General features: G+C 34.4%; 2 protein-coding genes across 7 annotated transcripts in view; one reads left to right on the forward strand and one right to left on the reverse strand.

Annotated features, from left to right (window-relative positions):
- LOC149899987 (uncharacterized) overlaps positions 1-6100 on the reverse strand; it is a 45071-nt gene extending 38971 nt beyond the window's left edge. Inside the window, exon 1 of the mRNA XM_090112979.1 lies at positions 5923-6100. Coding sequence (XP_089969105.1) covers positions 5923-5967 — 45 coding nt within the window. The 5' untranslated portion in view covers positions 5968-6100. The remainder of the gene's footprint in view (positions 1-5922) is intronic.
- A 1491-nt stretch (positions 6101-7591) lies between these two features.
- Daao2 (D-amino acid oxidase 2) lies at positions 7592-23559 on the forward strand. 6 transcript variants are annotated; one of them, XM_090112924.1, is made up of 10 exons: positions 9578-9598; positions 9838-9957; positions 10745-10933; positions 18112-18215; positions 18922-19122; positions 19322-19547; positions 19963-20027; positions 20161-20278; positions 22151-22259; positions 23315-23548. In XM_090112924.1, the coding sequence occupies exons 5-10, from the start codon at positions 18932-18934 to the stop codon at positions 23410-23412; spliced, it is 807 nt and encodes a 268-aa protein (XP_089969050.1). In that variant the 5' UTR covers positions 9578-9598; positions 9838-9957; positions 10745-10933; positions 18112-18215; positions 18922-18931; the 3' UTR covers positions 23413-23548. The 6 variants fall into 6 exon arrangements, with proteins under 6 accessions (XP_089969051.1, XP_089969053.1, XP_089969052.1 ...); XM_090112925.1 differs by lacking the exons at positions 9578-9598; positions 9838-9957; positions 10745-10933 and adding exons at positions 7592-7826; positions 8017-8197; XM_090112922.1 differs by lacking the exon at positions 10745-10933 and having other exon boundaries at positions 9139-9598; positions 23315-23559.
- The last annotated feature ends 76 nt before the right edge of the window (positions 23560-23635 follow it).

The raw sequence follows: 23635 nt of genomic DNA on the forward strand, positions 1-23635 counted from the left end.
TATAGAATTCATCGTGATTGTTCTATTTAAAAAATTTATATTAATTTTTTAGCTTACCGCTTGGATTTTAAAAAGTGGAGTGCAAGAGGAGAGGACAAAAACAAGTTGGCTCAACGAAAAAAACAAATACAGCAAGCCTTTAAGGAACAGAAGGGCTTGCTTGTGGATATTGTAAAACAAGGGTCAGGCACTACTAACGATGGCAATACTGCAAGACGGTTTTTTAGTGATGCGAAGACGTCCGCTTGCATTACTGGAATTGATGAAGAGAGAAAAGATTTTGCAAGCAATTGCATCTGGAGAACGGGTAGATATTCAGAAATTCTCACAATTTTGTGAAAATACAGCAAAACTCTATGTCCAATTATATCCTTGGTATTATATGCCCTCTAGCGTACATAAGCTACTTATGCACGGATCGGATATAATTGAACATTTTGGGCTATTGCCAATAGGGAAATTGTCAGAAGAAGCGTCAGAGGCTCGTAATAAAGATTTTCGTAATTATAGAGAACACCATGCAAGAAAAACAAGTAGGTTAGCAACAAATGAAGATATCTTGCACAATCTTCTTCTATCATCTGATCCTAAACTGTCTGCTCTGAGACCTAGAATGACAAAGCAGAAAAAAGTTACTCTTCTACCAAGAGCTCTCGGATATCTTGCACAATCTTCTTCTATCATCTGATCCTAAACTGTCTGCTCTGAGACCTAGAATGACAAAGCAGAAAAAAGTTACTCTTCTACCAAGAGCTCTCGACCTTTTGGTGCCAATTCAAACGGAGCCCGAATTAGTAACAAAGTTACTTCTAAACCAAAAATAGTCATTGATTATAACGGTGCTAAAGGAGCTGTAGATATGTCCGATCAGATGGCTGCTTACTCAACTCCACTGAGGAAATCGATAAAATGGTACAAGAAATATGCAATCAACCTTCTCCTAAACACAGCAGTGGTCAATGCACTGGTCTTGTACCAAAGCGTTACTGGCAAGAAAATACAAATGGCAGACTTCCGGCTGGAATTACTGAAGTCATTTTGCAGCCAACAAGATGTTCCAGTTGGAAGACCTAGAAGAATGATACACAAACTGCAACAAAAAGAAGGGCAAGCCAGAACAAGCAGGCGGGCATGTGTGAATTGTTACAAAATTAACGCAGCTACTTACGGCAGAAAGTTGGCTAAAAACAAGACTAAAAAGGTGAGAATGTTTTGTCCACAATGCCCGGAGAAACCTTTTCTATGCATATCTTGCTTCAATGTGCTTCATAATTGACCAATTTTTTACCCGACTTCGCGACGAAGAAGACTGATTTCATTTATTCGCCAAATATTTTTTTTGAGTTATTTTAAGTTTTTTTCGAAGTTTGTTTAGTTTATTTTTTACTAAGTCCGAAAATAAGTGCTTGCCTAACGTATAATAAAACGGTTTTTAAATATTTTGTAATAAACCATATATTTTGTAAACCTTCTTTTATATTAAAACCACATCTTGTATACTTAGCCAAAAAATCAACATAGTCTTTTTTATACTTAGTGTCGAAACGAGCTAGTATGCGTAAACTGTTCTCCAGGGCCGCGCCGGGCACGCTCAATGTAGTTTTGTACCGGCACTGTGTCCTCCAGCGAGAAAATTGAGTTCAAACACGAGTCCGTCGCGCGGTCACCGGTGAGCCCCACGGCCTGAACGGGTAGTATTGCTGTCGGTCACCGGTGAGCTCCACGGCCCAAACGGAACAACTACTAAAGTTGAGTCGGCGTTCTATGTGTTAAATGAAAAGCTTTTAAAGGAAGATAGGTAGTTGGCGTAACAAAGTGAACATTTTTATTAAACAAAATCAAGAACTTGGCAATCTGCTCAAAAATATGTGACAGACGTTTAAAAAACAACTTTTTCCGACCACGACCAAATCGGAAAGTGAAGAAAGCGGTCGGTCCGACATAATTATTATTGGGAACTATATTTTCTATCACCAAAATTTATATTTGTCATCAAGTTGTATCACCTAATAAATAGATCTATCACCACGAAATATTTTCGTTCTCAGATAAACAAAAATTGTTCCCAGGTATGAATTATCAAATTAATGTTAATATATGTGTAAAATAAGAGATCGATAACCAATAAAATTATATTGCATTACATGAATATAAACTTCGTTCTTATAATAACAGTTGTGTTACTTAAATAATAGCTCTGTGCTCAGAATGGTAGATCTGTCACCAAATAAATCGATTATCGATCCCTGACTGCGACTCCTTTTTATTTGATATTTTGTCACCAATACAGTAGTAACATTTTATTTCGTTCAGATATTAAATTAATAGTATTCGTTACCAATTTAATACATCAATTTATAATTTTAATGAAAAAATGATCAAAGGGGCAGAGACAAATTGGCGCGCTTTAAAAATGTGCTTATCGGCCAGAAAAGAAAAAGGGGGCGCCCTTCGAAATCCAAACCAGCGCTGATTATTCAGTGATTATTGTTTTTTAACAATAAATATTGATTATTAAATTAACTTTAATTAAGTGTTTTATCTACAATTATGCTAGCCATAAGCCAGCTATTAAACCAAAGCTGCAGATTATTCAGTGGTTATTATTTTTAAGAATAAATATTGATTATTTTAACTTTAATTAAGTGTTTTATCTACTATTCTGCTAGCCATAAGCCAGCTATTTTAAACCAGCGCTGATTGTTCAGTGGTTATTATTTTAAACAATAAATATTGATTATTTTGACTTTAATTGTTTTATTTACTACTCTGCTAAAAATTTTATTTAAATATAATTTATACTACCAGTGGTAATTTAGAACCTTGGGAGTCTAGTTAAGTAGCAGAATTTTTTGGTTGAAACGATGATGACAACCCTAATTTTTTATTTGAACTTAATGCAATTTTCTAGTAAAATAATATTATGATTAATTGGTGATCTCTTTAAATTAGTTTGCTTAAATACTTATTAGGACACACCTATTATAATACATACAAAAACATTTATTTGGTACTAGACCTTATATCTCAAGATTTTAGGTGATTTATTGTGGAACTGATTTTGCATTGTTTGGTGACTACATTTTGGTGACAGATCTACTATTTTGAGGACAAACCCTATTATTTAAGAAACACAAAACTAATTAAATTGGTGATAGCTTAAATGATACCCACTATTATTAATATTGGTTGGACGTGGTCGGATGCGCCGGCGATCCGACCAAACCAAATTCCTATCCGATCCAACCAAATTGGAAATTTTGGAAGCTTTGTTCCGACCAAATCGGCTCATTCGCATTCGCAACGCCGCCGGTGTAGGACGTCAACATGAACGCCGAGGGAGTTACGGTCACCGAACGTGACATAATAATAAAGTTACTTGAACTTTATAAAGACTTTCCCTGTTTGTGGGACTTAAGTAACAAAGATTACGTTAATAGAGATGCCAGAAATCAAGCGTATTTGATTATGCTGAAAGTTTAAAAAAAAATTGACAGTGCAGCTACTTTAAAAACGTTGAAAAATAAGTTGGACAATATGCGTACATCCTATGTTGATGATGTTTATGCATCGACGATCGATGGCATCGGTGGCAAGACTACTACTAAGTTCACTACTTCAATGCCAACCGTCGGACAATCTGTAGCAATGTTGGATCAGTTGCTATATTGGTTCCAATATGGTTGGCACCAACCGAATCGGAGCATGCTTTATAACTAATAGTATGGTTAAAAACTAGTGAATGAAACAAACTTGTCTATGTCCTCTGGAGATTGTCGCTTTTGTTTTGACAGATTCAAATTTTTACAAGTCAATCAGTATGAAGTTTTCGGTTTGCAAAATAATAAAATGGAGCTAAGTGCTTGTGAAGTGCCTCCAAACCAAGTTAGAAAAAAGTTAAGGGACCCTAGAAAGTGGAAAAGAACAATCCAGAAGACAGAAAGGTATATATTTCATGTACTATTTTTTAAACTTTGTTGTCTGTTACTTTGCAGTGCTATTTTTCACTTTCAATGCATTCAAAATTTTATTGTTTTGTTTGCAGATAATCACCAAAACAACAACCAAAGCTAGCTTGTGGTCATAATAGCAAAGCTTATGAGTGTAAATCATTAAATCACCAGGACATACAACAGTTTCACAACAATTTTTACAAAGAAAAATAAGGCTCCAAGGCGCCTTTATTTTAAAATACTGCGTTACCTCACCAATAGAAAGAAGACGAGCCACTAAATGCATCAGAGCTCTAAAGCTTTTTCAAGTTAAATGTTTTGTTCATAAAATATGTACTAAGTGTTTGGTTCCTGTTTGTCAGAAGAGTTTCCTAGCAATACTGGTTATCACAAGAGCTCGATTGAACTATGCCACAAAAGTGTTTCATGAGCAAGGGCAGATGCCCATAGAAAAACGTGGTGGAAATCAACGCAGTCACAAATTCGTAGAAAAAAAGGCTGCTGTAGTTTGTTTTTTAAATTCTTTAAAATGTTTTGAATCTCATTACTGTCGATCTCACAAAGAGGCATTATCTCCCAAGTGAATTGTCAATAAATAAAATATACAAAATGTATAACGAAAGTTGTGCCATTGAATTAAAAGTAAAGGGAAGCTATTTCCGTTCAATATTTAATACAAAATTTAATTTGGGATTCAAAGTCCCAAGAGGTGATGTTTGCTCAACTTGCACAGAACTTGCGCTGAAAAAATTAAAAAAATGTACTGATTAAAGTTTAAACAAACTTACATGGCACAAAAGAGAATACTTACACGCATTGAAATGTAAAGAATTTTACAAGGTTTTAAAAGATGAAAGTCCTGAAGTTTTGATTATGAGTTTTGATTGCCAAAAAAACCAAGTTCTTCCAAAAGTTTATGACCAAGCTGCATATCACACTAGGCAGCTTTACTATTGTGCAAGGGCCATCCACTACAAAATTAAACAAGGCCAATGTTTTTATTTACAGCTGGACAGAAAATCAGTTTTCTAATAATGCAAATTGCATCAGTTCTAGGAGAATTTGGTACAGTTATAAGAGTTATAGATCAGTGTCTTGTTAATGATTGGAAAGATGCAATAAAAGATGTACTTCTTCCACCTGGAAAATGGCATTTCAAAATTTCCACAACAAAAATGTTTTTATTCAGAAAAACGAATCAAGGAAAGGTTTTTATCACTGGCGAAGAAAATTATAGGACCAATCTGAATCAGAATAATTACCGCAGCATCTATAAAAGAATGGGCAGTGAGGCAATGTTTCAGCCGGGCTTGATACAACCATATTCAGTAAACATTAATTTGCTGAAAATAAAAGAGATGTCAATAATTTAATGAAGAAGCACTTCGGTGAAAATTGGCAGAATGACGAGAATCTAAAATTTTACATAGATTTTGGAGAAACAAACACGACAATCTCCAAATTTGTAACCTCATTTATTCTGTAACTACCGCGTGAATCTAGCCCAAACTTGCTTGAAATCTTTTCCTAACACTACACTAAAGACAAAACATAAAAACTTCAAAAACATTTGTAACTTTTAGTCACCTTTGCTTCTATACCCCTCAATTGTAGTAATAATGAAATCAAGTTTTATAAAATACCACACTAACCACTCACATTTTACCCTCTTAAATATTTCAGTTCACAACTAATATATTTAATACATTAACTATTTTAATTACATATAAGTAATATAATACACATTTGATGGAGTTGTTTAGAGTATAATGAATAAATAATTAGTAACAATTCACATTTTTGTACAGATGTACAAAAAATGGTTGTTAATTATACTACACGGCAAATAGGACGAATGAAAAGAACATCTGAATAAAGAAACATTCTCAAACAAATTAATCAAACAAGAACAGGGAGAGTACAATGCTGCAATAAATTCGAAAATTCGACTTGAAACAAAAATACATACTTGATGGCACTTAGCAAATCTTTGTAAGCAATAACTCTTTTTCATTCAAATCCATTACTATAGCATTGCTTCACAAAATAACGTCAAAGAGTCAAAAAACCTCTGAACAACGATAGGATTCTTTGTTCTGAGCAAAAAACTCAAAAGACCACACCAAATGGCAAATTGGTATCAATGAGCTTGAAATGAGCAAACGTGAAGCAAAAACAATGACCATGCTATAGAGAATTCTGCAATGACAATGAGACCACAGACGACACACCAAAGAGGATATATGGCTGGCGTCCACTAGGCGGATCGGGCCGGGCCGCAGCGCAACGCAAAAATACGCCGGCCTATGTTTTGTATGAAACATCGTCCATTAGCGACGGATCGGGCCGGGGCGGGCCGCAACGCATTGGCGGATATCGCTTCGCAGGCGGATTTCTGCCGGCGGTGCGCTGCGGCCCGGCCCGCCCCGACCCGTCTAGTGGACGCAGGCAGGCGGATGTGAGCGGCGAGCGTCTGTTAGATAAAATCCGCCTAGGCGGTCCGCCGCACCCGGTACAGGTGGACGCAGGAGCAAACAGCGCGTCCATTATGCCTCCTCTACACTACTCGCGAAGTTCCTCGGCGAAGTACTCGGCCGAAGTCCGCGGTGCTACACTACACACTCGTTCAACTTCGCGAGAGCGCATACATTCATATTCAGAACGAACTTCAGATAACTTCGTGCCCTTTGACTCGGGCGCAAAAACCGACAACAAACGGAAGTCGGCCGAGGCGAGGTGAAGTTGGACGAAGTAAGCCGAAGTGCCTCTCTACATTATTCTATTCGTCTAACCTCGTTCAACTTCGCGAGTAGTGTAGAGGAGGTGTTAGAGACGGCCCGTTGCGATGCGGCCCGGCCCAATCCGCCTCTAATGGACGCCTAGCATTATAGGTGATAGAGATAACAATAGTGAAAACAGGGATAGCAATATATTTCCTGTCAATTAAAAAATACACTTCCGTTTAAAAAAACAATTTATTTATTTTATTACAATTATACTTGGTTAAAATCTTGGAAATAATTATTATAAATTATATTTTTTTTTATAGATAAATAACGGAATAAGTTATTCACTTTCTGTCTGCTTAGTTCTTGACAATGTTTAAACTGTAATTGAAACTAGGATATTAGTTTTGATTTTTCCTGCATTAATACTAGACATGCGCAAAACAGTACGTCAAATAGTAATGCAACATCACGCATCTCTTCCACGGAAGTGATATTACTCCGTAACATCACACATTACCCGATCGATTTTTAATGAAATGATGACATTAATAATATTATAATGTTTATATCTGAGGTTTATATTATATTAATGGTGATATGTGAAGTATTACAGATCATATTGAAAAATAGCAATAATAACTGCAATACTTATTAGTTATTACATATCGTAAAATTACAATTTAAGTAAATATTTAAAAAATGTAGTTGATTTTCCTTCATTCTTGGCCTCGTACTTTATGTTGTTTGTTAATAATTATAATGAACGCAAGCAAATGTAAAACAAAATAAAAAAAGTGAGTGATGCGAGTGATGTTTGTAACTGATGCGTAATGCGTGATGTTGCATTACGTGTCAAAGTGATGTTACTTTTGTACTATTACACGCATTACCTACCCATGTCTAATTAATACGTTGAGTCGAGCATTCTGTTCCTCCGTTGTAGTGTTTTGGTGAAGTCAAGTATTAATTTGTGAGATATAGACTCTAGTTCTGAGAAAGTGACTCTTAAACTGTTTTTGTTGTTCTGAAATGGGTTCCAACAGAAAAACACAAGAACGTGTTGCAAGTGTGGATCTTCAAGTGCCAAAGATCCCAATATTACATTATATCGCTTTCCTAACCCTGGCCCTAGAAATAGCTTACGGTAAGTACCTTCCCGCTGTAATGAATATTTCAGGCTGGGCTTATTAATACCTGCATTTCGTTCCGGTTCCTTTCTAGAAATCGGTTTACAGTTGTATGAAATATTTCTATGAAGATATGACTAACAACACATTAAACGAACCAAGCTTATTGAACTATTCTCTACTAACGTGCTGTTATTGACTTTTCAGTTGTGAATTATGGTCCAAGTATTGTTTTCCCAATGAAGCCTGGGCTTCTCCAAACTTCCAAAGGAAACTACAAGGAAACTACCAACACAAAATGTTGTGCAGTAAACATTTCAGAGCAACATGTTTTTATAACAATAAGTTACCTATTTAAAACTGCAGTACTGATGTAGAAACTGAAGAGGTAGGTTGTTTTTATAGTCATTTAATCCATTATACTTGTAACTATAGATTATAATAGAATGTCATCATTTCCTCGTCAAATATGTCAAACATTTAAACAACACTTTCAGCCTGGATAAGTAGAAAATCATGTTATAGCCTTAGCTGTGATTTCCAGTAAATGAAAGTATGTATAAAAAAGAATTAGTACCTGCCTTCTTGTCATATTATTATGTTATATTCTTTTTGTAATCCATATCATGCACACAAATATCTAAAAGATAATAATAATTAATAAGTATATTAATATCTTCTAAATATTTGTGTAATTTAATATGAAAAACAGTATGCAGATAAAGCATTAAATAAAAAATGATTCTTGTTCTGATCTGATAAAAAAGATTTAATATTAATTTTTTTTTTATTATCATTAGATTCTGGGTTTGATACCTTAGTTGGTAGAAGTGTTTAAGGCTTCTCTCAAAACAAAAAAAACACAACAGCCAAAACTTTTAGTGTATGTGTAAAAAGCACATATCATGCAGACTTCAAGTAATTAGAACATGAGCAGTTTAATTATATTTTTTTCTCTTAATTTCAGACTTCTACAGTTTCTAGCCACAATGTCTCTGATACAAATGATATTTTTCTGCATATTGCTGGCACATCTAAAATGGGTATTCCTGTTATGGAATCTCACTTGGATATCCCAAATCCTCCTTGTGCACAAAATAAGCTTGAAGTATGTCAAGGAACTTCCCAAAATAAATGCACTTCCAAAATGAAAGAACAACTATTAAAAATGAAGAGAAAAATTAACAAAATTTATAGACTTCAGAAAAGCATAAAGCATTTAAAAAATGAGACATTTTTAAATGTTTTGAGGAAAAATGAGACAGTCACAGAAATTCTGCAAACAAAAGTAACTCCCACTTTTGCCTTATTACTATTAATTTTAAAAGAAAATCTAGGGGTCGTCGTTGGAATTTGGACGAGAAAATAATTGCACTGGGGCTGTACAAAAAGTCCCCAACTTGTTACAAATTATTAAGAAGAATGATTTGCCTGCCTGCTCCTAGTTCACTCAAGTCATTGTTAAATAAATTTCAAATGAATGCTGGGCCAAATAAACAAATTTTGCAAATTTTGAAAAAAATATTCCAAATCCTTGCTGCCATCTGAGAGGGAATTCACTCTTTTATGGGATGAGATGTCCATCAGGAAACATTTGTGGTACAACCCAAAGGAAGATATAATTGAAGGCTTCCAAAATCATGGAACGCAAGGGAGATTTTCACAGGTGGCTTCTCACGCCCTTGTTTTTATGGTGGTGGGCATCCGAAAAAAAGTTAAACAGCCAGTGGCATATTATTTATCATGTGGCTCTGTGACAGCAGATAGATTGTCTGTATTGATAAAAGAGGTAAGCATTCATTTAAACTTTAAAGCTATAACATAAGTAATATTGTTATAAAAGTTAGTTTATTGGTCCCGGGTGTGATTCCCAGGGTGAGTGGTGTTATTGTGTTTTCCTATTCGAAAATTTATAGTAACAGAAAGGATTCTGGATATGTCCCCGGTTAATGGCAATAGGCTCACCACTATAGTATTTATCTTTCATGCAAATTTACATAATAGATTAAAGTGTTTAAATTGTTTCAGGTTTTAAGCTCTTGTTTTGAAGCCGGTTTGAACATTTGTGTGTCTGTTTGTGACATGGATGGAGTGAACAAGAGAGCTCTCTGTCTCTTGGGAGCAACTGCAGAGCATCCTATAATTAAAGTGGGTGAACATGAGATTGTCAGTATATTTGACACACCACACTTGCTTAAGTGTTTTAGAAATTTGTTTTTAAAATCCATACTAATATTATAAATGCGAAAGTAACTCTGTCTGTCTGTCTGTTACTCAATCACGCCTTAACTACTGAACCAATTTGCATGAAATTTGGTATAGAGATATATTGATACCCGAGAAAGGACATTTTACCCCGGGACATAGGATAGGTTTTATCCCGGAAATCCCTCGGGAACGGGAACTATGCGGGTTTTCCTTTGAAAACGCGGGCGAAGCCGCGGGCGGAAATCTAATACAATATAAAATACATGACTGATATAACATCTGAAAACAGACAAAGAATTGGTAAGTTATTTATTTGTTAGCAGATAATAATAGAACTTAGAGCTAGAATAACCTTGTTTGACATGATAAATACATATCAAACATTTTACCACATTACATACATTATGTAGGAAAGTGGATGGTCTTTTGCTTACCTATATCTAAAAGCAAAGTACTAGATAATGTTAAGTAACATTTCCTACTTGCTTCATTAGCAAAAACTGCAAGTAAATAAACGAAATCTTCTTATATATATAAAAATGAATCGCAAAATGTGTTGGTAAGCGCATAACTCGAGAACGGCTCAACCGATTTCGATAATTCTTTTTTTATTATATTCCTTGAAGTACGAGGATGGTTTTTATGTAGAGAAAACGTAAATATGTACCACGGGCGAAGCCGGGGCGGACCGCTAGTAAACAATATGTATAATAATGAATATTTTCAGGAATCGCCAAATGGAGCCACATCAAACTGTTTTATGAATTGGATAATAGTAATCCAAATTTTGTGTTTGCACCTTCTTTGAGAGAAGAACATCTCAACCCAAACTCAAAACAAAAAATGAAGGTGAAACTTGCTGCACAAGTTTTAAGCTACTCTGTAGCAGCTGGAATGTATTCAAAAATAGCCACGGGTAAGAAAATACATTAAATTTTTTGCTTAGTTTGTACATACTATTTGGCTTATAGAGGTATGAAATTATATTTTTCTCTGATCATGCCTGATGACACATAATTTTTTTTTTTTTTTTATACATGATAGGCAGGCGTTTGACCACTATCCCGCCTGATGTAAAGCGGTGATGTGATCTATGAAGGAGCACTTTACTTGTTACTTCTATCTATTTGTATAGAATAGCTATGACCAGTTACTGTACAAGCCTTTACTAACATACCAATGACTAATACACTCACCGGCACGGAATCTTGGCCACTGCAAATTTTTGCGTAAAATAACACTATTTATTTTCTACTACAAAATTCAATAAAAATTTAATCAAAATTAGTTTCTTTAATGTTTTTACTAACTTTTAGTAATCATTGGAAGTTTATAAGAAGTTCTACCGCGTAGATATGAATTAAACAAGAATTTACGCTTTTCCTGTGAAATTTAAATGATTTCTTAAAAAATGCATAAAAATTAGAAAGAACGTTTCCATAAAAAAAAATTGAACTTTTTAATATAGGGTGTTTCCTTCTCTTGCCTTAAACACTGTTTGCATCCAGTCTGGCATACTCTAGAAGACATTTTTGATGTCCACTTGAGCTATAGTGTACCAAACGGCCCAGCTGTATTTCTAAGCTCATCTAACATTGGTGCTGGTTTGAAATCGAACTTTATGTTTCTTTTAAGCATGTCCCAGATGTGTTCTATTGGATTAAGATCCGGGCTACGAGCTGGCCACTCCAATTTTTCAATAATAACCTCTTGAAGGTACTCTTATACGCATCGTACGACACGTGGACGTGCGTTATAGTGTATTAGTAGCAAATTTTCTTCACTGATAAACCTGTAATAGGGCTGAACATGTTTCTGGAGAATTTCCTCGATGTACCTGATCAAATTTAAGCCATTATCTACGATAACTAACTCCGTGCGAGCATCGGAACTTATACCTCCCCATACCATTTTTGACCCTCCATGAAAAACGGCAGTTTGAGTGTGGTGATGGGTGAAAACCTCTCTTCTCGTCTTCTCTATACTGACTCTTGGCTATCAGAAGCTCGTAAAGTGCCTTAGCAGTCATCTGTGAACACTTCACGAGCGCACTGGCTGTGGGTCCAGTTTTCATATTCTCGTGCAAAACTAAGACGTGCTTCTCTGTGATGTCTGAGGAGTTCTGGACGACATGCTGGTCTGCAAACCTTCAAATTAACTTCCTTCATTAGTCTTCTCATCAATTGCTCACTCACATTTATTATCCTGGTGTTTTAGAGCCGGTGGCGTATCTCATAAACTGTCAGAAAGCCATTTTTTGAGTATCTCTAGAACAATAAACGGGTCTTCTCGAGCTGATGTGCACCTCACACCTTCATTTTCTGGTCTGCACGTGGAGCTGCCAGTCTCCTGGTATCTTCTCCATGCACAGTGCATCGCTGAACGTGGTACGTACTGTACATTAGGTACTTTACGTTGCGGCAGTCATTGGTCTAACATTGTGATGGCCTGAGCAGGTTGTTCAGATGTTAACGGCATATTTTATTGTTTGTTATGATCATTGACTATAGTACAATAATAACAATATCTTAAAACGGCATAAACGTTATCGAAAAAAGTTTAAAACGAACAATTCGTAACTTCGGCTTAACCGCACAAATCAAAAATTTCGAGTAACTCTTAAAAAGTGGTAAAAGATAATTCTCAAACTTAATGATTTCTTACCATAAAATTAAACAAATATTAAGTTAACATATCTGCAGACAAAAAAACCGTGAAAAACACTTCAAACTTTTTTTATCGGCAAATTTGTAAGTGGCCAAGATTCCGTGCCGGTGAGTGTAGTTTCATATTATTAAATGATGACAACATAATTGGAATGAATACGTGTTTGGAGTAGGAATTGTTTTAAAAAGGAACATAATGGAAAATATGACATATTATTGTGTTAGTTATACATACATACTTCTATATTTTTATTCTAAACTAGCCGTCCGCCCCGGCTTCGCCCGTGGTACCTGTTTACGTTTTCTCTACATAAGAACCATCCTCGTACTTCAAGGAATATAATAAAAAAAGAATTATCGAAATCGGTTCAGCCGTTCTCGAGTTATGCGCTTACCAACACATTTTGCGATTCATTTTTATATATAAGATTCTAAATTTGGATATGTGAATTTTCAGGGGACATGCCGAGTGACGCTACTCCAACAGCAAATTTAATAGCAAAAATGGACATGCTGTTTGACAGCGTAAACGCAAATACGCCAGATCTAAGAAGAGGCAAAAAGTTTTCAACAAATATAAAAGAAAGTACAGAACACATAGCATTATTCCGAGAGATGAAAATAATTTTTAAAAATTTAGTTTTCCTTCAATGTAGAAATCAACCACCTTCTAAAGAAGGCTGGATAATGGATATGGACCCTTAATGGGTTAGAATTAGTTTGGCATTATATCTCAACAAAACATAAATCTATTAAAAGCCTCTCGACAAGACGAATACAGCAGGATCCATTAGAAAATTTATTTGGCTGCATAAGAGCAAACTGTGGATCAAACATTAATCCCACAGCAAGCCAATTTGTTGCGGGATTAAAAACTGCTGTACTCAGTAATAGATATAATAATAAATATATATATTTATTAGTCCATGGTAATATGGGAACTATGGGAAGTGGGAATTGTGAAATTGACGAAAATGAAGCAATATTAGGCAACTTCAAGGATTTACTAAAACCAGCCACAGACATATCAGCTACAAACTCAAACTCAAACATATTTTTTAATTTATTAAATGATCATGAAATTTATTCTTCCATTGAGGGAAATACTGAAGAAACCAATGGCGAAATGCAAGCTTGTGCATATGTCTGTGGCTTTATTGTAAAAAATTATAAGAAAAATTGTCATGAATGCAAAAAAATATTTGTTTCTAATACACAAGAGGAAGTGCACAATTTTATTGAGTTCAAAAACTATGAAACACTTAAAAAGTCACTCATATATGCCTCGAAGGACTTGATAGATTTTGTTGAGAAAAGTGCAACAATAATGAATAATTTCCTTGAGACAGAGGCATACAAAGAGGACATTAAAAAAAATTATAAGTATATTAAAAAGTACTGTAAATTGTGACTTCCTCCAAAGCTGCTCATTGCACATAAATGAGAACATAGAATATTTAATAAACAGTATTTTTTATATATGTGTCAAAAGATATTGTGTACTTAGAAACAGATCTTTTGCTAAAGAGGCTGCTGCGTCCAGTCTTAAAAGAAAAATGAATATTATTTTACATAGATAAAATTAGTGTGCCTGACTCTAGCAGGAAGAATTGTTGTAGACTGATTTGAATATAGTAAAAAATTAGAGCACTATCTCCTGTAAATATGCGCGAAATTAATTTGTAACCATTTCGGAAATAAATTTAACTACCAATGCTGCTGGAGTGATGCTGTTCCACAGGAAGATTTTTAAATGAGCGTAATGTCTTTCAGAAAATAGCATATTTTTGTATGTACAAAAAAGTGCGCGAAAAATGAAATTTGGGCGGCTTACGGTTTTAGAGTTATGAAGTTTCCCGCTGGGGTAATTTGCTGAAACAGTTGAATATGCTACCTTGGCATACACATAGGGCGTATTCAGAAAGAAAGCTTGAAACTTATAAGCGCTTATAAGCGCTTATCGGCGCTTATAAGCGCTGGTAACCCGCGCAGGAAAATATATATGAACATGCGCTTATAAGCGCTGATCGGCGCCGACAAGTTTGTTGAAACTTGTTGGAACTTGTCGGCGCCGATCAGCGCTTATAAGCGCATGTTCATATATATTTTCCTGCGCGGGTTACCAGCGCTTATAAGCGCCGATAAGCGCTTATAAGTTTCAAGCTTTCTTTCTGAATACGCCCATAGATAAGTAGCTCTGAATTTGTGACATAATATTTTCGCGCACTTTTCTGTACAAAAAAAGCTATATTCTGATATACATTACATACTCCTCCGATCGCTCGTTTAAAAATCTCCCCACTGGAACAGCGTTACTCCAGCAGAATTGCTCTTTTTTTTTTATTTCGCGTACATAACAGAAGATAGTGCTCTAATCCTACAAATCCCAATCCTACTAATAATATTAGAAGTGCGAAAGTTTGATGTGATAGATGTATGTGTATTGTGTAGGTGTGTATGTTTACTCTTTCATGCAAATACTACTTAACCGATTACAATGGAATTTAGCACACATATAGAGGGTAACTTGGATTAACACACAGGATAGGTTTTATCCCAGAAATAACATGGGAACGGGAACTGGTTTTTCTTTGAAAACGCGGGCGAAACCGCGGGTGGAAAGCTAGTAATATATAAATGCGAATGTTTGTTATTCTATCTCGTAAAAGCTACGGAACCCATTTCAATAATATTTGATATATAGGTAGTTGAAGACCCAGAATACGAAAGGCTACTTTTTATCCCGGAAATCCCACAGGAACGGGTACTAGTTTTTCCATACTCAAATCAGTCCAGAACAACTTTTCCTGTTAGTCACGTCACTACATGAAATAGTAATTTATGCATTTATCGAAGGTGTAAAATGACATTAAGTAAATAAATAAAAAAAAACCATCGTTATGTTTTTTTTTTTTAAATATTATATGTATAAACAGGTTTAATAACGAAAGATAAAAGGTACGAAGCTTTAACAAGGGAGAGAAATAAGTACATACAATATTTAAAGATATGAAATTAATGCAACTGTTGCTAGTCAACATGCACAAGACGTAATGGGCACAAATAGTAATTAAGATTTAAGATATAATATTGTTTATAATAAATAAGTTTTAATGACCTCTCAACTTATTTTAGTTATCAGTTGCAAGTTGCAAGTTGCATTGGACGTGTGTTACTAAAATGAAAGTAATAGTGTTAGGGGCTGGCATAAATGGGAATATATGCGCATTAAAAATTAAAGAGAGGTATCCAGATTTGGATGTAAGTTCTTCCGACATTGTTAAGAATAAAGAAAATATTCAATAATATGAAAATAATGCCGCCCTACGCAAAATTCATTTAATCTTATATAGGGTCAACCGGGGCAAATGCAACTAAAAAATAACAAGTTTCAAGTTTGATCGGTTGCAGTTATCTCCTTTTATATTTGGTCATTTGTTTGACCCATTTAGTGATTTTTGTATTTATTCAAGATTATTTTCAACCAATCAAGCAATACAGTAGTCTTATAAATAACTGGTAGTGAGAATATTTCCTAAAATTGGTAGAAAAAGTTACATTAACCCCTAGTCGGGGGTAAATGCAACTAACTGCCATAGCTCTTCTTCTATTTCATATAAAACAACGAATATAGAATATATTTATGAGATTTCATGTTATTCATAGGATTTTGAACTGGATTACCGTGTAGCAAGGACGAGTTTTCAGGAAAAATCTTATTTTTCTGATTGTGGGGCAAATGCAACTATTTGTTAGAGAATTAGTGTGGGGAATGTAAAAAACTTATTCATCGATATATTTTTATTATTATTCTATATATATATATATACAATAACGTTATCTATACAATGACGTTGCGATCGTAGATGGCGCCGCATTATTTAGAGGAAAAACTCATGTACCTACTTTGATTTACCACTTTAAATCGCAACAAAAAAAAATAACAGTGTACTACCTACTAAGTCAGTTTTTGGTCAGAACAAATAATATTCTTTGTGTAAAATATTGTTAAAAACGTAAACCAAACAAAATACGTTTATTAGTTAATCAACCGTTTACTAAAAATTACTTGAACAATCACAGAACTATCCTACCTATCGTTTTTAGTTACTTATATTCTTTAACCACGCTTTATCTAATTTGAATTTTACTTATGAACCCGTCTCTGGGTATAATATCGAAGAAATAATCGATGGTTCTTCTTTAATTAATCATAAAGAAAGTATATTTTGACTACCAAGAAGGATACATAATAAAAATATCGACACTGTCACATCACTAGTGTTTTTAGTTTCATACAAAAATATAAGGGGCTATTGTAACTAACCTCACAGTTGCAATAACCCCACAGTGAAATTTTCATGAGGCAATTGTAACTGCATCAATAACACAAAATAGCAACTAACTAATATCAACTAACGCACTAAAAATATAAATGAAATAAGCTTAACGGCTTGTGATAATCGTGTCCAATCAAAAACACCTGCAAAAAATCACTCCTAAACAATTTTTTTGTCTGCAAAACTCGACACCTGTTTTTACGCACACCAACTTCAAAATAGCGGTTTGACACAATGGCCTATCAATCAAATAGTTTTCATCGTAGGGGCACCATCTAGTACTTGTAAGATTTATTAGTCGTTGAGTTATTGAATCATAGGTGGCGATTTATTACAACAACTCTAATAAATTAGTTATGATAACTAGTTGCCATAGCCCCATAGTTGCATTTGCCCCGGTTGACCCTATAAAAATGAATCGCAAAATTTGTTGGTAAGCGCATAACTCGAGAACGGCTGAACCGATTTCGATAATTATTTTTTTATTATATTCCTTGAAGTACGAGGATGGTTCTTACGTAGAAAAAACGTAAATATTATGAACCACGGGCGAACCGCTAGTAATAATATAAAGATTGTTTTTGATTTTTTGATATTATTAAAATAATAGCTTTCTGCACATGCTTCCACGCCCGTAGTTCTCGTTCTCGCGTGATTTCCGGGATTAAACCTATGCTATGTCCTTTGAGTCCTTTTAATCTCAAGCTATCTTTGTACCTACCAAATTCATCCAAATTGGTTCTGTGCTTGAAGCGTTAAGAAGAGACAGACAGACAGAGTTAATTTCGCTATTATAGTATAGTTAAGACTTAAGTATCTAAAGATAATTATATTTCCGCAAAATTACATCAATGACCTTTAGATTTATAGATACAATTTTCGGTTATTGGCGTTATAGGATCATATTTTTTTCATATTTTTTCTATGATTTCTATTTAGTTGTTTGAAATGGACGCGACTTAAATTATTATTAAGTACTATTAAGAATTAAAATGTTCACAGTATCGCATACCATAATTATTATTGTTAAAAACGAATGTCATTGCATCCCCATATTTTATGAAATTGTTATTGATTATGAATTTCAGGTAACGATATTAGGAGCACAATTTTCACCAAATACAACGGGCGATGGATCCGGCGGTCTGTGGTACCCCTACCTCTGTGGAAACACTCCGACACATTTAATAAGGTGATAATTTCAGAAATCTTTCTATAACTTCATCAATAAAAACGGATCCATGATCCATCCATCACTTTGGACAACTGAACGGATCGATGACTACTTTTTTTTCGTATAGAGCAGGCGGAAGTGTGAGCAATTAGTTGCATATCATCATCAATAATCATCATATTATCATCAGAATCTGTTCAGCAGTTATGGCATGATAGAGTAACAAACCATATATTCTTACAAAATTTCGCGTTTATGGTCTGTAGTTTAATAATAATAATGTAGAGGTAGGTATTATTATATTACATTTCGTAAATTTTCCACTGACTTTATCTACGACTAGCGGTCCGCCCCGGCTTCGCCCGTGGTACATATTTCGCAATAAAAGGTAGCCTATGTTCTTTCTCAGGGTCTAAAGATTATCTGTGCCAAATTTCATCAAAATCGGTCCAGTAGTTTATGAGCCTATTCATAACAATCAAACAAACAATTAGTTTTCCTCTTTATAATATTAGTGTAGATAGGTGTAACAAAGTTCCATTTTGTTATTGTTATGACTCTGAATTAAATACACCGTACTTTGAATATAAACAAAATGTTTAAATCGATACTCTTATCTATTACATACATAATAATGTGTGTCCTCGTTGTTTTTAGTACCTACACTGAGCAAACACATTTTTATCAATTAGGGATAATTTACTGTACATATTTGAATTTACAGCAAATGGGGTATGGAAACATACGAATTATTCCAAAAATTGTGGTCTGAAGGTGGCTACGGTATTACGTTGCAACCCGTCTTCATATTTTATAGAAGCACACCGACTGATGAACCGGAATGGACAAAAAAAGTATATGGATACAGGAAACTTAATAAACAACAAATAGACTATTATAACCAATTGTATTCTTCCAATTTCGTGTAAGTCCTTAAATAAGAGCATGTTAATAAAACCCTGTATTTAGACTTCTATAGACATAAATAAATGTAAATACGAAAATTCTTAATTAGTTCTTAAATAACGTAATAAAAACCGTAATTATTCTAACTTCATAAGTAATTTTAAACCACTTGGAATACACAAGTAACATGTTAAATTTAAAACAATTCTCGTTTTTAGATCTGGCAACACATTCACAACCTTTGTTGTCAATCCTTCAACGTTTTTATTTCGGCTAGAGCAACGCTTGAGAGATTTAAATGTTACGAGGATTCAAGGAAGCGTGAATTCATTAAAGGATCCAAGATTAGATAAATACGATGTTGTGATAAATTGTACTGGTTTAGGGGCAAGGGAAATAGTCCCCGATGATAGGGTTATCCCCGTACGTGGTCAAATTGTTAAGGTAAGTTTTGACGTATGCGTACGTTATATTTAAAAAAGTGTGTAACGAGCACACGGGTCAGAAGTGAAACTTCTTTGGCAAGATTCAAAGATACCAAAATCGTTGCCTTCCTCCATGACGTGACGCTATTGACGTGACGCGACCTTGAAATTTCACTTCAAAAATCATAGTTATTAACCAAGAAGCTTATATCTAATACACCTAGGTAGTTAGTTAGGTGTGAAAGGGATAAAAAACATACAGGCGTCATTCAACGTCATATTTTCTTGTTACAAGTTAATGTTCATACTGAAATCTCCAGTGTATTAGATATAAGCTTCTTGTTATTAACTAATTTAGAGCGTCAATGTTATGTGTTTCAAAAATATAAATTACAAACAAAAGACCTCGTTTTTAATATTAATTTATAATACAGGTTGAAGCACCATGGAACTTTCAAACGATAATGGACAAAGATTCGGGGCATTACATCATACCGAAGTATGTACATTTAATTGAATCAATAAATTCTGTTAATCAATTATTATTATATCTGTGTCACAGGCTAATAAGAATAAATTAATAGTCGAATTTTTAGTTTCCATAATAAAAATAATATTTCTTGTTTTTTTAGCGATTCATTTTGCGTGTTGGGCGGAACCGGACAAAAGGGTAATTATAATACAAATGTAAATCAAGACGACACAGATTTTATTTTAAGAGGTTGTCATACTGTGTTGCCATGTCTACAGGTATATCTGTTTTTTTGGTTATATAAACACACATAATCACTTCACTACATAGTATAAAACAAAGTCGCTTTCCCTGTCCCTATGTCCCTATGTCCCTTTGTACGCTTAAATCTTTGAAACTACGCAACGGATTTTGATGCGGTTTTTTTTAATAGATAGAGTGATTCAAGAGGAAGGTTTATATGTATAATAACATCCATTAAATAGTGTAGAAGTACTGTTATTTTTGAGGTTTCTAATGTGATGTCGTAAATAACTACATTTTTTCCGCTTACATTGCAAACGCAGGCTGAACCCTACGAGTTTTATCAAAATAATGTACTAAGTATTATACACATTGAAAAGGTCAACAGAAAAGTCTGCGATGGTATATGTCTATCTCTTATGGATAACCCACAATAACTTTTTTTTGTCATTTACTTTTTGCGACAAATAATGGCTAATTTTCGATGCGATTTTAACCAATACAGCATTAATCCTTAACCAATTAAATACCTTGAGTGCATTGTTCATTTAATATAGATCTTTATGGCCCTTTACACCGTATGATTTAAGTGAATATTTTCGAAGATATTACAGATTTAAAAATTGCGGGACGTAGCGTTTGCGGCGATACCGGCCGCCCGGCTATCTATTTTATACCCGTGCGAAGCCGGAGCGGGCCGCTATGTTTTTATCATAGAGATGTGTTTATATACAACGTTCACAGTTTTTCTGTAGTGTATTTAGTATCAGCATTGCACCCGTGCGAAGCCGGGGCGGGTCGCTAGTATCATAATATAATAATATTATTATATAAACTAAATATAGACCGGGAGATACTGACACAAAATTTCGAGTCATTTGTAATAGGATGGCGGTTCTACAGGGGTCTTAGTACGCAATGACAAAAAGAAAAACGATGCCGTGAACGCTGGTACCGGCGGCTTAGTCGCGTGGGCGTTAGTCGAACTCGTCGGAAAATAGCGAAAGTCAAACGATTTGTAACAGTATGGCACTTATTTTTCCTGTAAGTTTGAGGATCAACAAATATAAATACAAAATTTCAAAGATCTATGTGTTGGAAATCTTCACTTATATAAATTAATAATAAATTAAGTTTTCAAGTATGACAGCACTTTTTCCCCCTACTAGAAGTATGGCAAATATAATAATGGTCACATTTTATCAAATACTCTCCAAAAATCCAAATGCAATACTGGTACAAAAAGTTTGGCGAAATAAAAATTTTTTGCAGATTTTCGGCGGTATGGCGACCATTTGGAATCGTCCGAAAAGTATGGCATGGCGATTTTCGTAAATGGCTGCACGACGATAGTTACCTGTGCAAAAGTTAGCCTGGTACAAATGGTTGAATGATTGTTTTATTTAAATCAACACATTCGCATCGGTATGGCGGGCTGTAAGTCACACCGGAAAAGTATGGCATGACACTAACGCCTACTCCTTTTTTATGGGCTATCGGTAAATTCTAAAATTTTTGTGTTACAAATCGTTTGACTTTCGCTATTTTTCCGACGAGTTCGACAAACGCCCACGCGACTAAGCCACCGGTACCAGCGTTCACACCATCATTTTTCTTTTTGTCATTGCGTACTAAGACCCCTGTAGAACCGCCATCCTTGTTACAAATGACTCGAAATTTTGTGTCAGTATCTCCCGGTCTAATAGTTAAATACTAATATATACTTGGATTGTAATAATTAATCCACTCTAATGAAATTTGCAATACATAATTTATACAGAAGGAGTTGCTATCACATTTCACTATTTCAATTTCAAAACTAATAACTATGCCCATTTTAGTTTGACATATTTAGAATCCGTTCGATATTTTTTTCTTTTTAACAAGTAAACTAAATTTTGTTACAGAATGCGAATATATTAAAATACTTTGTGGGCTTGCGACCGGGCAGAGACGAAATTCGATTAGAGGCTGAAGAAATTAACGGAAAACTGTACATTCATAATTACGGTCACGGTAAGATGAAAAGAAAAGCTTTAAAATTATGGAGGAATGAAGGGAAGGAGACATATGAGAACGAACGAGATATGCGATGCTCTCGTTGATATTATTTTGCAAGCTCCAAAAGATGTCCTGCCACAGACAGAATAATTACTAGTAGCTTGCCCCAGATAATATAATACTATGTAATACGGTGTTGACAGCTTTTCATATGATGTAGCCCACAAGGAAAGTTCTATTTCCTTGCTCTGACATCGGTACTACACTATTTTTAACACGAGTTTCACCCCGTTTTCCAATTACAGCACTAGAGCGCATTATGCGGCATAATGCTTAACGTTGAATGTTCCAACTACAGCAACGCTTCGCACAATCGAGCACTAGAAAAAGTAATGCGCGTGAATTGATGCGTGCAATCGATTTATCGTTAGTAATTATTAATTGTTGGAAAAAATTTTAAAGCTTTCGTTTCATTGTAGTTTTTTCGAAATAATCAAAGTTAATTCAAATTGTGTTAAAAAAATTAATATAAGTATGGATGAAGGTACAAACATTGAAAAAAATGTTAATGAAATAATCAAAATCCAAATTACTTAAAATAATCGTAAATATTTTATGTATTTATTATGTATACCACTTTATTTACACATTAATGAGGTTATTGCTAACTCTATGAATATTTTTTTTTTCAACACTGAACTTAGCGCAACCTGCTGGTGCGTTTCACGTTCCAATTAAGCATCAGCATAATTCGGCATTGTGCGGCACTGAGTCGCATTATGCTCTGTAATTGGAAAACGGGGAGAGTCAATCGTCTCAAACTCATTTTTTTTTTTGTTACATTGATTGGTTTTAATTGATAAGTTTATTCATATTTTTTTAATAAGATAAACAATATTTATTTGTTACATTGATTGGTTTTAATTTATAATTAATAATAAGAGGCAGAATATCTACAAAGTGTACGACTCACTAGCGGCCCGCTCCGCCGCGCTTGTCGCACAGATTTTGTTCGTGGTGCCCTCTCTAGTAATAATACCTCAATGTCTAGAATAGATTTTTTTTTACAGGTGGCAGCGGATTTACGCTGTTCTGGGGTTGTGGTAATGATGTTTTACAACTATTCGAAAACCATTCTAAAGTGATGATGAATAAAAGCAAACTTTAAGTAAAATAAGACTGAATTTTATATGTAGCTTTTTATAATAATAAATGTAATAAATAGTAAAAGTTGATATTGTTTGTTTTCTATAACCATGTACGTATGTTTAAATTTTTTACGGATCGCATAGTAAAAGGATTGTTTATGCTTGAGTTAGTAAAAAGTCACTAATAATCCAAGAAATTACTTTCCAATAGAAACTGTTAACTTTGAGTTTGTGAATTTTTTC

This window comes from Colias eurytheme, chromosome 19 (genome assembly GCF_061535395.1).
Source record: "Colias eurytheme isolate Ceu_HAF_F1 chromosome 19, ilColEury1 Martin Lab GWU primary, whole genome shotgun sequence".
NCBI classification, from domain to species: Eukaryota; Metazoa; Arthropoda; class Insecta; order Lepidoptera; family Pieridae; genus Colias; species Colias eurytheme.